Source organism: Chroicocephalus ridibundus, chromosome 2 (assembly GCF_963924245.1).
Source record: "Chroicocephalus ridibundus chromosome 2, bChrRid1.1, whole genome shotgun sequence".
In the NCBI taxonomy this organism is placed as follows: domain Eukaryota; kingdom Metazoa; phylum Chordata; class Aves; order Charadriiformes; family Laridae; genus Chroicocephalus; species Chroicocephalus ridibundus.
In genome coordinates this window covers 73,595,721-73,614,130 of record NC_086285.1, presented here as the reverse complement: position 1 = coordinate 73,614,130, position 18,410 = coordinate 73,595,721, and the positions used below count along the sequence as shown (strand labels likewise).

Sequence of the window (18,410 nt, the reverse complement as noted above, 5' to 3'; positions counted from 1 at the left end):
TGCTGTGGAAAAGGCTGATTTTAATCAAGAAGAACACAAAACACCAGGAAAAATGAGGGGCTTAAAATAGAAAGCAGTATTATCAAGAAACTGGATGATTCAGAAAAATTACAATGAGATGAGAAGCCGTCTATTTCTAGATCAGTAGTTCAAATAAAGATCTAGCGTGGTAATTTGTAAATCTTGTTGCCATCTGAAACCTGCTGGGTAACCTAAATCGGTGAACCCCTTTGATATCTGCTACCCTATGGGCACTCCCATAAGGATGCATCTGTAACCTCCATACATCCTTCACAGAACAGGGAAGCACCAAATGGTCCTGGATGCTGAACTACTTTTTGCCTCTTTCATTTGTACTTCCAGAAGGGACTTAGTGAACTCGTACTTACTCTGTGTGTGTGTATTGTTTTAAAATTCACTGAATGATCCAGTGGTTGCGTTCACCATTGCAAGTTTTCTATTTCTTTTTTTTTTTTTTTTAGCAACGTTAACAGAATTTCGCAGCATTTTAGTTTCTCTTGTAAATTTAATTCCAGGTTTTTTTCATTTCCTACCTTTCCTCTTAAAAAAGTTACACAAAAAAATAGGTTAAAGAGAAAACAGATTTAAAAAATGAAGTTAATATAATTAAAATTATTAAAGCATAACAGTAAATTAAAAGTTAGTTGAAAGTATTTAAATGCTAAATATAGTGCATTTATGTGTTATTAGGAGAATTCAGCTGATGACTTCTAAAAGTACTTCCAGGATAAAAAAAAAAATTTGGGTCAAACTTATTGAAGTCTAATACAAAAATTCACAAGCCAGTTCTTTGTGAATCTGTTGAACTTTGTGTTACAAAACATAGACTATCACTAAGGAAATGGAGTGACTCTCTTTAAGGCATCCAGTAAAGCAATGCATCTCCTTGCTGGTTAGTCTGCGATAGTAAGTGTTGCAATTAAGAAAATTATTTCTTTGAAGAAGAAAGAGAAATGTTTCAAGTTGGCTCAGTAGAAAATCATTTAAAGAGAAGAATGCAACATTTTTTCAAGGTGCAGAATGCCTCTGGTATTCTGAACAGGCTAAAATATTCAAAAGAATTGAGGCTACTCAGCACTCGGTAAGGTCAGAGCCAAATTTGGGTGCCTCAAGTGCAGCTTGGCCGGCACATCTGGTTTTTTATCTATGTTCTTGTGGAAAGCAAAATGGAAGTTTGACATGGAGAGAGTGTCCAACAGGAAAATGTTCCCCACCTTTTATACAGGGACTTAAGAGATAGCGGTTGCTGCTGACTCAAAAATAAACCTGAGCAGCCATCGTTTCTGCCTGCCAGTCTCTCATTCTCATTCCATGTTGGAAAAGCAACATGAGCTATTAGATAAAAATGGGTTGGGAAATTTATTTCTGTTCCTGACTTTTCCTTTCGCCTTTTGTTTGACTTTGACCTTCACCTCCTCATGTTCCTGTTTCCTTACTTGAATTGGATATTAGGAAAAATTTCTTCTCTGAAAGGGTTATCGAGCGTTGGAAAAGGCTGCCACAGGGAAGTGGTTGAGTCACCATCCCTGGAGGTATTTAAAAGCTGTGTAGATGTAGTGCTTAAGGATATGGTTTAGTGGTGAACTTGGCAGTGCTAGGTTAACACTTGGAGTCCATGATCTTAAAGGGCTTTTCCACCTAAATGATTCTATGGTTCTATGATTGATATGCTCCTTGGTAAAGGGCTTTGAAATCAACACATAAACAGAGCTAGATGGTAGCAGTACTGATGACAGGTCTGAACCTAGTAAGCTGCAGAAAATGATCAATCACACTTTATGTGACAAAAGAAATATGATGTTAGCTCCAATTCAGATTGATCTCCAGCACCTGGCTGGAGTGAGCAGCCAGGGCAGGAGAAGGGATATCGTCATTTCAGCCCCCACAATACACAACTGTGCCATTAGCAAACAAACCTCCTGGGTTTTAGCTCCCTCCCTCTCACCAGCTCCCAAAGTCTCTTTTCTCCAAGGCCAGTTTCACATGCTCGGTCCCCTGTGCTTCAGACAGTCGTGCCCTTCCTTCCCCTCAGGTCAGTCAGCATCTTACCCAAGGAGTGTGAGTCATGGTTTCCCTCTGCCTTTCTACAGTCCTCCTCTACAATCTATACCTTTCCTCCCTCCCACTCTCTTACTCCACCTTTTGCATCCAGGTGAGGCATTTTCTCCTTACTGCGGAGGTGACACAGACACCGGACTGAAGACATGCTTATTGGTCTGAGAAGCCGGTACAATTCCCACTAAGCCTTGAGCCTGCATTTGCTGGAAATCTTTTGTTCTCAGTCCTGGCTGGTGGTATTTCTGTCTGCATGCTCTCCTACCTCTCCCTAACGAATGTTGTACCTTAAATCTAATGTATACTCAGTTTAAACCCATTAGATGTCTTGCTCGTCATGATCTTTCTGTCCTCATTTGTTCTCAAAAAAGGCTGAAAGACCACTACTTTCTTAAATACTGTGAGAAGAGCAACTCAGTCTTCCATTGAGCTGTTTCCTTGAGTTTATTTATTTGTTTTTCTTTCCCAACAGCTCTGGTTTACACACAGGTGACAGTGTTACAAAAACCGGACCTGGGGGCCTTCCAGACATGAGACAAGTGCCAACTGTTGTGATCGAATGCGATGACAATAAAGAAAATGTGCCTCATGAAACTGACTATGAAGACTCTTCCTGCCTCTACACAAGACAGGAAGAGGAGGAAGAGGAAGATGAAGATGAGGATAACTCATTATTTACAAGTAAGACTCATTCCATTTTTTCCTTCTCATTTATTTAATTTTTCCTCTGAACTCTCAGAATACAAGGGAAACACAAGACCTGTGAATTTTCTTTCTTGACTGTGGCTTTTGCATCTTTCAGGGCTTGAGTACATGAGCACGCTTGGTAAATTAATCCAGAATAACAAGTAGTATGAATTTATAATGATTTCCCTAATCCACATGAATCCCTATCTGGGTAGCTGTCAAGACAGAATTCAAGTGACTGCATTTGGCTTATATTAGTTCACTTCCAAATTGACTTTTGGATTCACTTTCCTAAGTGTCTGTGGTGTAGAGAATCCCTGTCTTCGGCTTAGTTCAAGATCAGCTCAATAGAGTTCCTTCAGAAGGATGAAATAAGTGCCACTGATAGAGAATCATATGTATAGTAAGTACTAAATCATGTCAGAATTGTAGGTCTGCACATACTTTGAAAGGGGTCATGATCAGAGAATTGGGCTCAGTAAGAAGAGAAGAGGTTAATTGATAGCCATATTGCAATTACAATCTGGAGAGGGACCTGTGGCCCCTTCCTGTCCTGTCTGAGAAACCCATCTCCTGCCTCAGTGTGGCATTATAGGACTCTCCCCTGAAGACAAGATACTATACTTTATGTATGACAACTTCTTGTCATCCTGCAGGTCAAGCTGAAGTTTCAGGCCCTTGGATTTCTTTTCTTCGTAAAACTGGGAGCAGTACAAACAAACAACATCCTTTTTAAAACACACACAAAGAAGCTGCTAAAACAGGCGTGTTTCATCTCCTCAGAATCCTCCATTACCCTGCAAGTGAAATTAAGCAGTCTTTGCTCTTAAACTAAGAAACAGAGCAGAACTGCACTCTCACATTCTCCTGCCAAAGCCCAAAACTTCTCATGGGTTTGTGTCTCTCTGCTTGCGTCTGTCTTCCCCGCTCAAACCGCTTTGGATACAAGCCTAGGAAAGCAAACTTGAGCCATGAAAGGCCACTGGTTTTCACAGTGTCTTTGCTACTGTCACTGCCTGAGAAGCAAGTGTCAATTAATGTACACAGAGGTCTGTGCTGCTTCTGGTGGACTTTTGCTTCCCTCAGGTACTAGCTTGAAAGTCTTGATATTACATCGCAAGAGAGATACCTCTCTCTTTCCCCATGTAGCTCTGCTGCCTGCCCAGACTCTAAGGTTGAATTATTCATTCCATTACATGGTTCAGAAACACTGTGCTAAAGAAAGCTACAGATGCTACTAGCAATTCTGAAATAGGCCCTTCTTCTCCACTCCCCTCTATGGAGCAATATTTTAATTTCTTTTTCCTGAATACCTACCAAATTCAGCTTTTCCTTATTATGATATGGATTGAGGTTAATTGAGCAAGTGAAGTTAATCGACACCCCTTTTCCCACAGTCCATCCCAGTGTAAATGAGATCCTAGTATCCTCCCTTGGCTAGTACTTCTTTGCCGGCTGCATGCTGTAATGAAACGATGACACCTCCTTTGGCAGAGCCTCTCCTCTCTCCCACAGGCTCCCTGGCAATGAAAGTCTGCAGGAAGGACTCTTTAGCAATCAAACTAAGCAACAGGCCTTCCAAGCGAGAGCTGGAGGAAAAGAACATCCTCCCCATGCAGACTGATGAAGAGAGGCTCGAACTCAGACAGCAGATTGGGACAAAGTTAACAAGGTAGGAGACAACACGTTTTTATGACTTTTACTTTTGGAAATATGTTGTGGAATGCAGTTTTTATCCTTAGTCTGTAAACATTTGAGATCTGTTTGTTCTCAATGTTCAAGAGGAAAAGGTAAGGAGGGATGGCGAAAAAAGACTGTAGACACTATTTCTGCTCAAATATAACTTCCCACACAACGCCCCATTTCATTTTCTTGGCATATCCTATGAGTTCTTTGATTGTGTTAAGTGTCAGCAGGAACTACGTGGATTTGGTTGGTTTTGGTACACCATTGGGAAACATTCAGCTTTGATAACAGTTTGGACAGTAGCTGCAGGTGCCACTTGATAGGCTATTAGTTTGGCCAAAGGGCAGAGGTATAAATTTCTCTTCTGACTGCATCTCCTATGAGTAGCTGAGTCTTTTCCTGATCCAAAATACTTACATCCTTCAGTACCCACTTTTTTTGGGTCAGGTTGGACAGATTTACCCTGTCTAGACTCTTTGTTCTTCATAACACTGTCACTCACCAGCTGTTCTGGTTTTCTGTATTGCGTGGGGTATAGAGGGGTGACCAGTAAATGTGGAATATTTCTGTCAAGAATTAGTAAACTGAGGTCAAGTAGATATGTCTAAGAACCTCCTATGCTCCAGCTGTGATTTCTGTAATCGATTTAATGCTGTTGTGTTATCAACTTGGTGGTATGCAAAGCTGATGAATGCTGTTAGTTGCCCTCCAGTGTGACTCCGAGAAAGCCACAAGGAGAAGACCAGCCAGTTGTTGGGAATTTTGTTGTGGGTTTTCTTTTTTGTTTTCTTTTTTTTTTTTGGTGGGGGGATAAGAGGGGAACACTGTTACCATGTTGTGGAGACAGGAAGAATAGGAGGTCCCGGTAAATACCTCATTCAGCATTTTAGCTACTTTTTTTCATGGCCTCGTTTATTCCCTCTTTGGAATAAACTAACCACATCTTTCCAGTCTGTCTTTGAAAGTCTTTGTGCTAGATCATGCTTAGCCTACTCCAAGACCCGTCTAATTCTTCAGTATTCTTGTTGAAGGGCCTCGGGAGTGAAGCCCAAAGTATGCAAGATGGTGCTGCACTGTTGCTGGTACTGTGATTTTTCAGTCTAGTCTTTATTTAGCCTAACACCTTGTTAAACCGCAGCTGCACATAGAGCTCTGGGTCCCAAAGAGCAGCACATGATAGCGAGGTCCCAGTGCTTATATGATTAGTTTTGAACCCTTTTGAAGCATGTGAAGGGGTGAAATTTTTGTCTCTTAGCGTATCTTACTGTGCAGTGCTTGACCTTGCAATGACATTGAACAGCTTTTCCGCTGTGTTGCCCTATTGCCTAGATTACTTAGGTCTCTCAGAAGTTTTACAGCTCTGTCTGATGAAGGTAAGCAGTGTCATTTGCAAACATTGACTCTGCACAGCTCACTCTGCCCCGGGTGATTTTTATTATAAATGTTTTATATCTCACCTCTCCAAAACCTACTGTTTCCCCATTAAAGAATTTTTCTTCAGCGTATCTCTTTTTAACAAGGGAAACTAGTTTTGGCACTACCCGGAACCCTCCCAGTGTAAGCCCCATATTCTCACAATGTCGTCGTTTGTTTTCCCAGTTGCATATCTGCTCATTCAGTCTGAGGTATAGTGCTTGATCTTGTCTTCTAATATAGCTAGGACTTAGGGGCAATCACAAGCAGTTCACATAATTAAAACTGTGTATATACGAGCTCAAAAAATAGCTGAGCCAGTTCTGTTTCATTCCCGTTTTATACCAGTGGAACATCACTGAAATAATTGGTAGAATTTCACCAGCCTTATCTGGAATAATGTAGTTTCCAGTCAGACCTTTGAATTACTAGTATTTACAACTTAGTATCTCATCCTTTTGAGTAGTTAAAAACAATCAAGAAATATGAGGAGAAACCCACTTTCCTCATCTCTAATATGCAAAAAACCATAGATGTTTCAGCAGCAAAAAGGAAGGTACCTGTGCTGTGTATCGAAATGTGATGTATTAGTGTGCACAGACTGATGAATATTAGATCGAAATAGAATATTTCAATTTGGATGATATTTCTTTACTGTCCATACTTCATTACTGAATCCGCCTTTTGCCATTGCTCAGTAATCGTCACTCAGTGATGCAGATGCCAAGCAAAATTAAAGTAGTGAAGCATTTATAGTCCTTAGAGAAGATGCTAGATGCGGACTATAATTGCAGCTGGCAATTTTGGATTTCAGAGGGATTTGTACTGTTCCACCAATAGTCCCCTAAGGTTTAAAATAGCTAGCCAATGAATTGACATAGGCTACTTACAGAAGTAAAAAATGCAGAATAAAAACTTCAGCAAATAGTTATTGTCTGTAATGGATCAATTACTTTTCACCAAGAGGCTGATTAGGATACTTCAGTATTTATGCATAATCCTCACAGTATTTAGTTTGGAAGAGCTCATTGGCTGGCACATTTGGCAGATCAGAATTTGGTACTATAAAGAGAACGTCATTTTTAAAGTCGCTGATAGCCAGGCATATTGAGAGACTGACCATTGACATATTGTGTGGGACCAAAATCATCCCAGGTGTAGTTCCTCCAGCCTTATTAGAGCTGCACCAGGAATCAATTTGGCTCAGAACTATTTGTTCGGATCCTGTTTAAATGTAGCTCGGAACCTCTGAACCTCTAGTTGGCACCAGAAAATTGTTATGACTTTATTATTGCTTCCACCAACTGGTAGAGAGACTCCAGAGCAGACTTCACCATGTCGTCTGTTTTCCGTGCTGGGAGAATTGTGGCCTGGCTTACACCAGACCAGTTGTGGGGGTGAGGCTGCAGAGACCTTCTCTTACAGCAGGATCTGGCCAGCTACACACCTGAATATTAACTCGGCCATAAGACGAATTAACACCTTTGTGCCTATCATAAACACTTCACATGAATGTAGTGCTCCGCTGGTATGTATCCTGTATCAAGACTCAGCAAATGTAGATCCAAGCAAAAGTGGAGCTTTTTGACCAAGATAGGAAAATGCGCCCTAGCAAAGGCAGGAGAGCCCACGACACCTGAATTTCAGCTGCGCCAACAGGCCAATGCGCCATAGACTGTTTCTGGACAGTCTATACATAGCAATTAGAGCACTGATTAGACACCCTCTTCCTATAACCAAATCGGAATGGACTACTCCAAAATGTGATACCTACTATGAAGCAAGGAGCAAAAATAGTGAAATAATATGCAGATTTCAGCTCATAACCACATGGGACTTGAGGATAGGAAATGGATGCTGGAGGCCATGTTCTTGGCTGCTAAAACCCCTTACAACTCCATTAATTTCTGCTCTGAAAAGCAGACCTTCTGCACTAAGTAAATCTTTAAGTGGGTATAGTCTTCATTTTTCCTGCCTGCTCAGCTTCTCCCAAACTCCTCCTCTGTTTTATCCCTCTGGTGCCTGCACAGCTTCACAGCTGCTCAAGAAGTGCTTATAAGTGACTGTAATATAGAAAAGGGAAAACAGAATGAAAAGCAGGACTCTCCAAGTTAACAGACAGAGGGAAAAGACAGACTTCTGACTTCTGCCTGTCTCTCTGTCTGTGTCAGACCTTCTGGGAAGCACTGGTTCCCCAGGCTAGAGCAAGGGCAGGAAGACCTGGATTTAGCTTTCAGTGGCTATCAGGGTGAGAGGAGTGGGGCATGTCTGGGAATTGACTGTGAAGCAAGGACTCAGACGGGTTCTGGATCTGAGCTTGGATGTTCTCCCAGGGGCAGTGATACAAGGCATGGCCTGTCAGGAGCCCCTGGCAAGGAGGAGGGCCAGCGCTGATGGGCGATGCACGTCAGAGCCACATATCTCCCAGAGACTGGAGGACTGTCCCCTGGTACTGGGTGCTTCAGTGCTGGTCCTTGCACTTCTGTTTCACCAAGGAATCATAATGGTTTTCATAAGAGACCACACGGACTTCCTCAATCAACATATTATTTAGTAAGCACAAAAGCCCGTTAGAGAAAATGTATCTATATATTTCTGCATGGCTGTGCACTGCACCAGACTTTGCTGAGGACTTTGCACTCCCTTGAAGTGGACAGACCTGGTTTCTTTGCGTGTCTTTCACAAAGTCTCTCCCATACCTTGAGACAAGGTGTGCCTTTAGACTATGGCTGATCTGCCACACATCCCATGAGAGAGGCTTTCTAAAGCACTCAAGTCTTTTTTGAGTCTCTTAAACCCCCAACTCTGGTGAAGGGGCTCATTAGCAACTAGATACAGGAGTATCAAAGCTGAGATTTTGATCCATGGCTTTTCAAGAATGCATGGCAGTGTCCTTACCTGTTTTTCGTGAATTGCTTCCATCCTGACTTTTCCCACCTGCTGGAATAGGATGATCTAATCATAGAAAAAATCTGGTAATTCAGATTATTAGCATCACATTGGTAATAATCAATGTTAAGGGGACTTCTCGACATTGACAGTATTGTTACTGGTCAGCATCATGTCTGTCTCAGCAGCATGCTCCTACCCACCTCGGGGCAGAGGGCAGGCTGGCTGCAGGTCACAAGGCAGGGGAGAGAGATAGCGGCTGTCCACAGGCAAGCAGTGCATGTCAGGGGGCTGCTACCTGTCACTGGCAGGTGCCACAAGCAACCCAATAAGATTTTGTAGCCTGTGCTGTGCCACTGCCAAAAGCTGTCAGTGGTAGGGCTCACATTTAACCCAAGACCATGTGAAAGCACGCCCAGTGCAAAAGCAAAGAGAGATGAGGTGGGGGAGCAGCCCTCTGCACATTAACTAAATAATTAAATAGAAAATAATTACATTAGAAACAAATAAAGAAGAAAGAAATTTCTTGCAGTGTCCACACACTACCTGTTGCCTCTCATGTGATTTTGAGTGATGGGCTTTGAGTGATTTTGAGTGATTGCTCGAATGAATCCTGTAAGCATGTGGCTGTATATGTTCAACTGGCTTTAATGCAGTGAATCAATGGCAAGCTCCTCTGTCAGATATACAGTAGTGCTTGACATTGTTTATGGTATAGCCCTAGACTTATTCGCTACAGTACCTTACGGGGTGCTGTCCTTACACCAGCAAGTGGAAAATCTTGATCTGAAGCAATATAAATAATATATTGCAAGTGTCGTGAGGCAAAGGATAGGAAGTATGAAAACAGATCAGAGACACTGTCTGTGTGCATACAGCTGTAAATATGTATGCGTGAGATATGGACATGCACTCCTGCTAGATGTGTTTATAGTCCCATTGATGCTTTGGAAATAGTACCGAGATGTCTGTGAGTGAGAAATGTAGCATGAAAAGACATAAATCTTTGTTATGGAGTGCCAGGTTTGACAGGTGATGGTCACCTACTACCTCGATCAGAAAGGTAATCTACTCTACGCGTTCCCCAATCGATACCACATCTTCCTCAGCTGCACTGAAAAATACTGCCTAGAAACAGAAATCCTGTGATGAAATGAACTTGGTGAATTCCCACAGGTATAAAAAATTGCCACCGATTTTTAAAATGTCATGTGGCTGCTGTGAGGCTTTCTGGACTTGTTCACATGAAGTGCTAGTTGTCCATGTGTCCCTCTGCATGAGGGAGAGTACTCAGAAGAAAGAGCAAGGGAGTACGTTTGTAAACAGGAGGGACATGAACCGGAAAGCAGAGCAGAAAAATTGGACAGTTTGGGAAAAGGATAGCATTTTTTATCAGGGAGTGTAGTGATAGGACAAGGGGTAACAGTTTTAAACTGCAAGAGGGTAGATTTAGATTAGATGTTAGGAAGAAATTCTTTACTGTGAGGGCGGTGAGGCACTGGAACAGGTTGCCCAGGGAAGCTGTGGCTGCCCCATCCCTGGAGGTGTTCAAGGCCAGGCTGGATGGGGCTTTGAGCAGCCTGGTCTAGTGGGAGGTGTCCCTGCCCGTGGCAGGGGGGTTGGAACTACATGATCTTTAAGGTCCCTTCCAACCCAAACCATTCTGTGATTCTGTATTAGCAGTGCTGAGGACAGGCCGGTCTGCAAGGCTTGCAGAGTCACTGAAATGCACAGCAGTTCCTTCAGGGGATGAGGAATGAGGATGAGTAGTCCAAAGTGGTCGTTTTTATTAACTAAAAAATAAGGCCGTGAGGAGATTCAGCTTTTTGAAGCGGTTAATTATTTAAACAGCATTGCTGTCCTGTAGAGAGGAGGGTTTATTCAGCTGGAGGATGGCAGCAAGACAGCCCCGTTGAGCTCAGCTGAATCTCCTCATGGCCATCCCCCATCCAGCCCTGTGGAGAGCACTTTGTGCCCTCCCCATCTCCGAGTCATTTAGGGATAAAAAGAGTGGGCAGACAGCAGGATTAGGCTTTATTCACAGGCCTCATTTTGTTGGGGAACGTGAAATAATTTCTTACTAATTACCTCTGACGTCTGCAATTCTCACACTTATTGTTAGCTTCCACTAATGAGAGAAAAGCAAGTGCCTAAAGCAAGAGCTCATCCCCAACGGCAGCACGCGCGCGTGTGTGTGTGGAGCTTGCCTCTTCGCATGTCGGGTGCTGGGGATAAATCACACGGAAAATGGGATTGTGGTAAACAAGCTCATCTAAATCCTGGATTAGAGGGTACGATGCGACAGCACTAGATGCACGAATGGGGGTGACCGAAAAAAGTCGTAAAGGGCTGAGACTGGGTTTTAGCCACGATGGTACCTAGGGAAAATGACATTTTTTTCCCTTTTAGTTTAGCTTCATGAGGAAACTGTACTTTTGTGAGAAACCCCAAGGGAGCTGTCTAAATTGTCATTAGCATCCGAAGGAAGACAACAAACGCAGCTGATTATCTATGGGCGACAAGCTCAAACCAAGTTATCATTACACACCTGGGCTCAACTGCCAGGAATAGATACTCTGAGCAGAACTGAGCTCGGTTCTGTGCAGGACCGTGGGTGAGATGGGCACTCAAGGCCCTTGTCAGCCCTTTTTTCTGTGACTGATGCCCTGGGGAGCTCTGTTGCGCTGAAAGGAAAGGTAGCTTTGTAGTTAAAACACTGTAGGAAGCTTGCATCTTCCATAGGCTCTCTGACCGCAGGCAAGCCACTGAAATAAACACATGAACACATATACATATACATACACACACACACACATATTTTTTTTAAGATGCGTTGGGGTCTCTAAATGTACATATGTACCTATGAACTTTGGAAAATTCCCCTAGTTGACAAACTCTCATTGACAGCAAAGTTTGTGTGTTTTCAAAAAAACACCCAGATATCAGGATCTCTGTAGACGTCTAACTCTCTGTTTCAGTGGGACAAGGATCCTCATTTCTGAGCACGGTTTGGAATTGTCTCTTTGTATTAGGAATTTTCATAGCTAACATCACGACTCATCATAGAAAAAGACAAGTCTAACATCGCGAATGATGCTATTACTATTGGTTTGATATGAGTTTCAAAAGCTAACAGCATGAATTTGCTTCATCTGAGTAATTTGCTACGGCAAAAGGTCAATGGAGCAATCAAGGGAAAGGGGAGGTGACAGTGGGTAATGTCACCGCAAAACACATCACCTCTGCGTGCTCCCTCGTTTGTGGGATGAACAGTGTCCTTAACCTACGATCTGGTAGTGCCCTGGCAGTGTGACCTCTCCTCTGTCGCAGCTCCACCTCGGGATGGGATGAACCCTGCCACCGCCAGTTTCGCTCAACCAGGGCCAGCAGATGTTTTGCTGTGTATGAAAGCAAAGCCTCTCAGAGGTGATATAGTCTGTCCTTGGGCAGATGTGTCTCTCCATGTTAGAAGGCAGGGCTCCAAATATGCAGAGACAATTTATTTATGTTACTATAAGGGAGGAGGAACATTGTGGTGGAGAGAAGAATGCTCTTAATGGGTAGGCAGCAGGCAGCAGGAAGCAGTATTTGAGGGCAAGGTCTCCCCAGAGGCATCCGTGTGGCCGTTGATGAAATGGAAAGTGTTTTCTCCATGTCAAAAGTTCATTTCAATCAGAGATGTCGCCAGTCTGGGCAAGTATTTGTTATTCCTGGGGTCTGTCACTGCTCCCATTGGCTGCTCTCAGGGAAGCTGCGCAAGTCGCACTACGCTGTCGTTGCAACATCTGCTTCTCCCATCCTTCCTCTGCAGAAGCCGAGGCAGAATGTGTTATGGGGTTACAATTTCCCCTTCACGCGTCCCATCCTCTTCAGCTCCCTGACACAGCCTGTATTTGAGATCTAACTCAGGCTGTCAACACCACTAAGACAAATATATTTAGTCTACCTTAGTTTCCTTTGCGGTGTCAGTGGGGTGTGGTATCCTTCATTTTCTGCCCCAAATTGATTGCGGTGTTGCTTTTAGTTGTCAAACCACTGTCAGCTTTTACCTCAGAGGAAGCCACTTTTCTCTGCTGGGCAAAATAATTCATGGTGATATAATGCAAGCTTGCAGCAGTAATGAAATAACATATGTTGGTAATAGAACTAGTCTTTTATTTCTCCAGTAAACAAGAGACCACGTGGATTCCATGCAGAACTCTTTTGAGTAAAAGAAAGACAAATATTAATAAAAACAGGTGAAACAAATACAAGGAAGTAACTGTTGCAAAATATTATATTCTGGCTTTAACAGAAGAAAACAGGGTGGTTTGATTGGTTTTTTTCTTTTGCTGGTAAATGCTGACAAATTTAGGGCAGGTCCATTAAGAACTAGCTCATAAATTTCCACCTTGAAAAAATCTAACCATAAATCTTCATGTTTTCTGTCTGCTGATTGTGGGGAGTTAATCACAAGCACAACAGTTGCTCAGCTTTGATGACCTTGTAATTTCCGTAAAGGAAACAAATCAGATGGCAGTACAAGTAGATAAAAGAAGCAGACTGGCAGGAATAAATTTCGCTTTATAGACTGATGACTGTAAAATGGAGAAACTGCTTTTGGAGCGAAATATTTAACCTCTTTCAGAAGTTACAGTTAGCATTTTCCCCCCCTTCGGTATGTTATGACCTATTTGGCAACACATGTGCAGGAGACTAACATAAGTAATCCTTGCAAAGAAGTCAAACACGTAAAACAAATTTTTTATCCTGACTCCAATCAGCTTTTAAATATATATGTGACTATTACTGTAAGCGCAAGAAGGACTGAGAGAGAAGTAAGTCTAACTTGTGTGCATGGGCATCTATCTATGTCTGGAAACGCAGGAGTTTCATACCAGGTTATTGTGAGTAAATAGAGGGGACTTTTTGAGGAGTTGGCCCTGTAGTAAATAGGATTTGATGTTTTATATGTTTGTTTTATATAGGATTAAATGTCTTTTGGACAAATGTACCAAGAAAGCAAATATACTTACTATTGCACCTGATACAGTTGTGTAAGGTTGGAATTTTGCATGTTTTCCCTAAGACTTAGGGTTAACATGAGGATCACTTAGAGATGAACAGGGACTTTTTTTGCGTACATGCAGAAAAGTTACAACTGGTCTTTTAGAGGCAAGCGTGGATGAGAATTATGCTCCTATTTCAGTGCACTGGGATTCAGAAGCACTGCGTAGACCATATGTGGGGATTAAGCTAAATCCTTAGTCTGAGACCTGACCATGTAAAATTACCATTTATGTTAATAACATTAGTGAAGAGGAAGTGTTCTCATGCGCAATAGACCACATCAGCATGTCTCTAAGTATGCAGTCTGTAATATTCATTGCTTGTCTTTCTGGTGATAAATAATTTTCAAACCAGCAAACTACTGGGAAAGCACGTTAGCACCAAGGTGAATTCAGTAACCCGGTTCTTCACTGACATCCCGGAATTCAGGAGGCAGCAACGCAAATGGTTAATAAGTAATTAATAAAATAAGCATTCAATATACTGTATTTTCTAAACAAGCAAGCATTTATAATGTCAGGCTGGACTGTTTATCCTGAAGAATATCTGAGGTTTTCAGCGTGCTGGAAAAGTCTTCATGATTTCCTTTGTTGCAGTAATCAAGACGGAAACAGTCTTCCTGCCTCGCTGCAATCAACTGGCTTTGATTTAAAAGCTAGCCTTGCAAGCGGGAGACCCTGATCTCAAACAGCGGGGCCTGCAAAGGCACCGTCCCTCTCCCTCTGTGGGGAACAAGAACGCTGCCTGGACCAGGCCTCCTTCTCCTGCACATGCACAGGGACCTCAGTCACCTGGCGGGAGGGCGGATGGCAGCATTTGGGGGACCTCAGTCATCTGGTGGGCTGGCAGATCGCTTGCACCCAGGCCCTGTGGGGTAGTGCGCGGGGAGATGTAAACTGCAAGTAAATGCTATCCTCAGGAGGCCCTCACAGAAGCTACAGGGAAAGGTCCCTGGACATCTGCCCTGAAGGTCTTTTCACGGCCCCATCAGCTGGCCCACCGCCAGCTAAGCCTGCGAGCAGCATGAACAAAGAATTCCTTTGGCCTGTTTGGCTGTGCTGGGAGGTTGGAGCACCCAAACTGTGGTCCCTGGCTTTCCTAGAGCACTCTCTGCCCCAATGCAAGGACTTCCCTGCCCCAATATCCAGGTTTCAGCTGTAAAAAAAAAAAGAGGGCATGGAGCCCTTCTGACAGGAATCGGTTTGTTTGGAGTCAGGTTTACGCACACACTGCAGCTGCCCATCAGTCTCAAAGTGGGGAGCAACTTCCCTGACGGGAGTTTGGTGCTTTCTTGAATGAATGCTCTCTTGAAGAGCATTCTGCAGCTGATCCCAAAACCTCCTTCTGCTCCTTTTAGGAGAAGGAGTGGCTGATGTCCCAGGGCCAGAACATCCCCAGAGACTCCTTCCCTTTTCCCGGTTAACAACTGAGTGTAAACGCCTGGTGTCCTTCACCCTCGGGTTGAACCAGAACCATTGACCTTTCCCTTGTTTGGGCAGACATATATGCTGAGATAGACAGACTTGGGCAATTGCTGGGATCATAGAGCTATGTGAGACTCCGCCATCCATTTCATCTTCCCCCTCAGACTAGCAAAGAAAGTCTAATACTCTACTGCAGTTAGAAGAGCTGCCAACACTTTGCACTGCACTGTTTAATTTCGGTGAGTTAAGGGCTCCATCATATTTTCTAATGTAACATGATAGATGAAAAAAGGCTCTGCAGTAGTGAAAAGATAGGATTTTGCCTCTGAAACCCATCATGTGTGACATTTTTGGGAGGTACTTTTATTTCCCTTTGTCTTGACTAATTCTTCTCTTCAAAGTTTGTATTCTCTCTTGTTTCTCCCAGCTGAAGATACTGTACAGCACTTGGCCTCAATCTGAAGGATTTTGGAGCAGATATAAAGACAGTGCAAGGCATCAGTGGGGGAATACTAGGCATCACAGCTCACTTGTCTCAGCATCCTCCTTGATCGTTGTGCATTTGACTGCCTCAGATTTGATTCTCCCACCTGCCCATCACTGTACCTTGCCTTTCTCTCAGTTCTGTGCACTTGTCACTAGACATGTCATGTTTTAACAATTAGGGCACGTGTTAAAATCTTCAAGAGAGAACAACGCTGCCTCACTATTCGACATAAAAGTATATCTGAAAGGATGAATTTGACCCAGCAGTACTAAAGATTTAGTGCCATCTTTATTTTCTTTAATGTGTCTTTGATCAATCATGGCAACAGGGAGAAGTGGCCAAAGACTGGAGGAAAGCAAATGTCACTCCTATATTCAAGAAGGAGGACTCAGGGCATTATAGGCCAGTCGACCTCACCTTGATCACCAGGAAGGTGATGGAGCAGCTAATCCTGGAAACCATATCCAGACACGTCAAGGACAAGAAAGTCATCAGGAGCAGTCAACATGGATTCACAAGGGGAAGTCACGCTTGATCAACACGATGAACTTTTACAATGAAATGACTGGCCTGGTAGACAGAGGGAGCAGTAGGTAGTGTCTATGTAGACTTCAGTAAGGCTTCAGTAAGGTTTTCAACATTGTCTCCCGTAAGATCCTCACAGTGAAGTATGGGTTGGATGGACAGATGGATTGAAAGCTATCTGAATAGCCAGGCCCAGAGGCTGGTGATCAGTGGCACAAAGTCTAGTTGGAGGCCAGTAATTAGCAGTATACCCCAGGAGGTCAATACTGGGTCCAATCCTCTTTGACATCATTCATTGATGATCTGGATGATGGGCAGAGTGTACCCTCAGCAAACTTGCTGATGACTCAAAACTGGAAGGAGTGGCTGTTGCACCAGAGGGTCATGCTGCCATCCAGAGGGACCTTGACAAACTGGAGAAATGGGCTGACAGGAATCTCATGAAGTTCAACAAAGGTAAATGCCAAGTCCCACACCTGGAGAGGAGCAACCCCATGTACCAGTATATGCTGGGGGCCAATCAGCTGGAGAACAGCTTGACAGAAAAGGATCTGGGGGTCCTGATGGACACCAAGTTGGACAAGAGCCAGCAGCATGCCCTGGTGGGAAAGAAAGGGCTAATGGCATCCTGGGTGCATTAGAAAAAGTATTGCCCACAGGTCAAGGGAGGCGATCCTTCCCCTCTGCTCAGCACCGGTGAGGCCACATCTGGAGTGCTGTGTGTGCTCCTCCATACAAGAGAGAAATGGGCAGATAGGAGAGAGTCCAACAAAGGGCCACAAAGATGATTAAGGGACTGGGTCATCTCTCCTGTGAGGAGAGGCTGAGAGAGCTGGGACTGTACAACCTAGAGAAGAAAAGGCTGAGGGGGGATCTTACCAGCGTGTATAAATACCTGAAGGGAGGGTGCAAAGGGAATGGAGCCAGGCTTTTCTTAGTGGTGCCCAGTGACAGGATCAGAGGTAACGGACACCTGAAACACAGGAGGTGCTGTCTGAACAGCAGGAAACATTTTTTTCACTGTGGGTGACCGAGCACTGGCACAGGTTGCCTAGGGAGGTTGTGGAGTCTCCCTCCTTGGAGATAGTCAAAAGCCATTTGGAGACAGTCCTGGCTGTAGGTGGACCTGCTAGAGCAGGGAGGTCGGACCAGATGACCTCCAGAGGTCCCTCCCAACCTCCACCCATCTGTGATAGCTCAAGACATCAAAAGAGCTGACAAAGTCTTTGTGTATTAGAAACATCTTTGCCTTTTGAAATGCATGACATTGTTGCTGATTTTTTGTGTGCCTTTGGCATGGCAGAGTAGCCAAGTTCTGTCTCAAACTTTCCCAAATCCTGACTCCCTTCTCTCCCCCAGTCTAAGTTCACTGTGAATGTGTCTCATAAAGCTCTCCTGATGCAATGCTAGATGAATTTCTCCTGCTTTGGGTTATTGCACAATGGCTGTGCTGGCACAAACAGTTTAGCCAGGTCACAAGCTCTGTCAAATGCCTGTCTGTGACATGTAGACCATAAAAGTCTCTAGCTCACTTCAGTTCCAGAAGAGTATGGGGTTAGACCTTGAGACCAAACTCCTCGTGCTCCGCTCCATGGAAAAAATTACCAGGACTCAGTTTCTAAACAAGAATGTATCACAGGCAGGCTGTATTCACATGGAAATCAACTCCAGATGCCCCTCTTCCTCAACAAGCATTTCTCTCAGCCCTGCACCTCCCCATCCCTTCAGTCCCCCTCTGCCATAGCAAAAAACCCTGAGATCTCCAAGAGTTTTTCAAATTCCTTGCACCCTTTGCATCCTTGCTCTTTTCTCCTTTTCTAGCTATCCAAAGCAGAACCTTAAGATCTGCCTTCAAAATTGCCTGTCTCTGCGTGGATCCAGAGACAGCAAACAGCGATTTATTGTTCTTTCTCAATCTGGGGAATTGGGAGCTTGCTCCTCTCAGAAACGTCCCAGACAGCCTGCAGTGGTGCTGCCTGGTATCTCGACAACAGCAACGATCTCCAATAGTGCAGGAGTACAGCAATGTTCTAATGGCTCTGATAGGATGGAAGCGTGTGTTTGATGCACATTTTGCCAAAAACACTGCTCACAGGAGTTTGAAAAGCTGACAGAGCGTAGTAGTTGTGAGACTTTTTTTCCCCCTCCCTCCTCCTTAGCAGCTGGTGTCCATT

At 43.7% G+C, this 18,410-nt stretch overlaps 1 protein-coding gene across 7 annotated transcripts in view; it reads left to right on the top strand.

Moving 5' to 3' along the window:
* The window catches only part of PHACTR1 (phosphatase and actin regulator 1), a 323,130-nt gene that overhangs the window by 268,996 nt on the left and 35,724 nt on the right, over nt 1-18,410 (top strand). For all 7 annotated transcript variants that reach the window (XM_063325904.1, XM_063325902.1, XM_063325903.1 and 4 more), the window contains 2 exons: nt 2,549-2,757; nt 4,279-4,435. In XM_063325904.1, the coding sequence (XP_063181974.1) occupies nt 2,549-2,757; nt 4,279-4,435 (366 nt within the window). The remainder of the gene's footprint in view (nt 1-2,548; nt 2,758-4,278; nt 4,436-18,410) is intronic.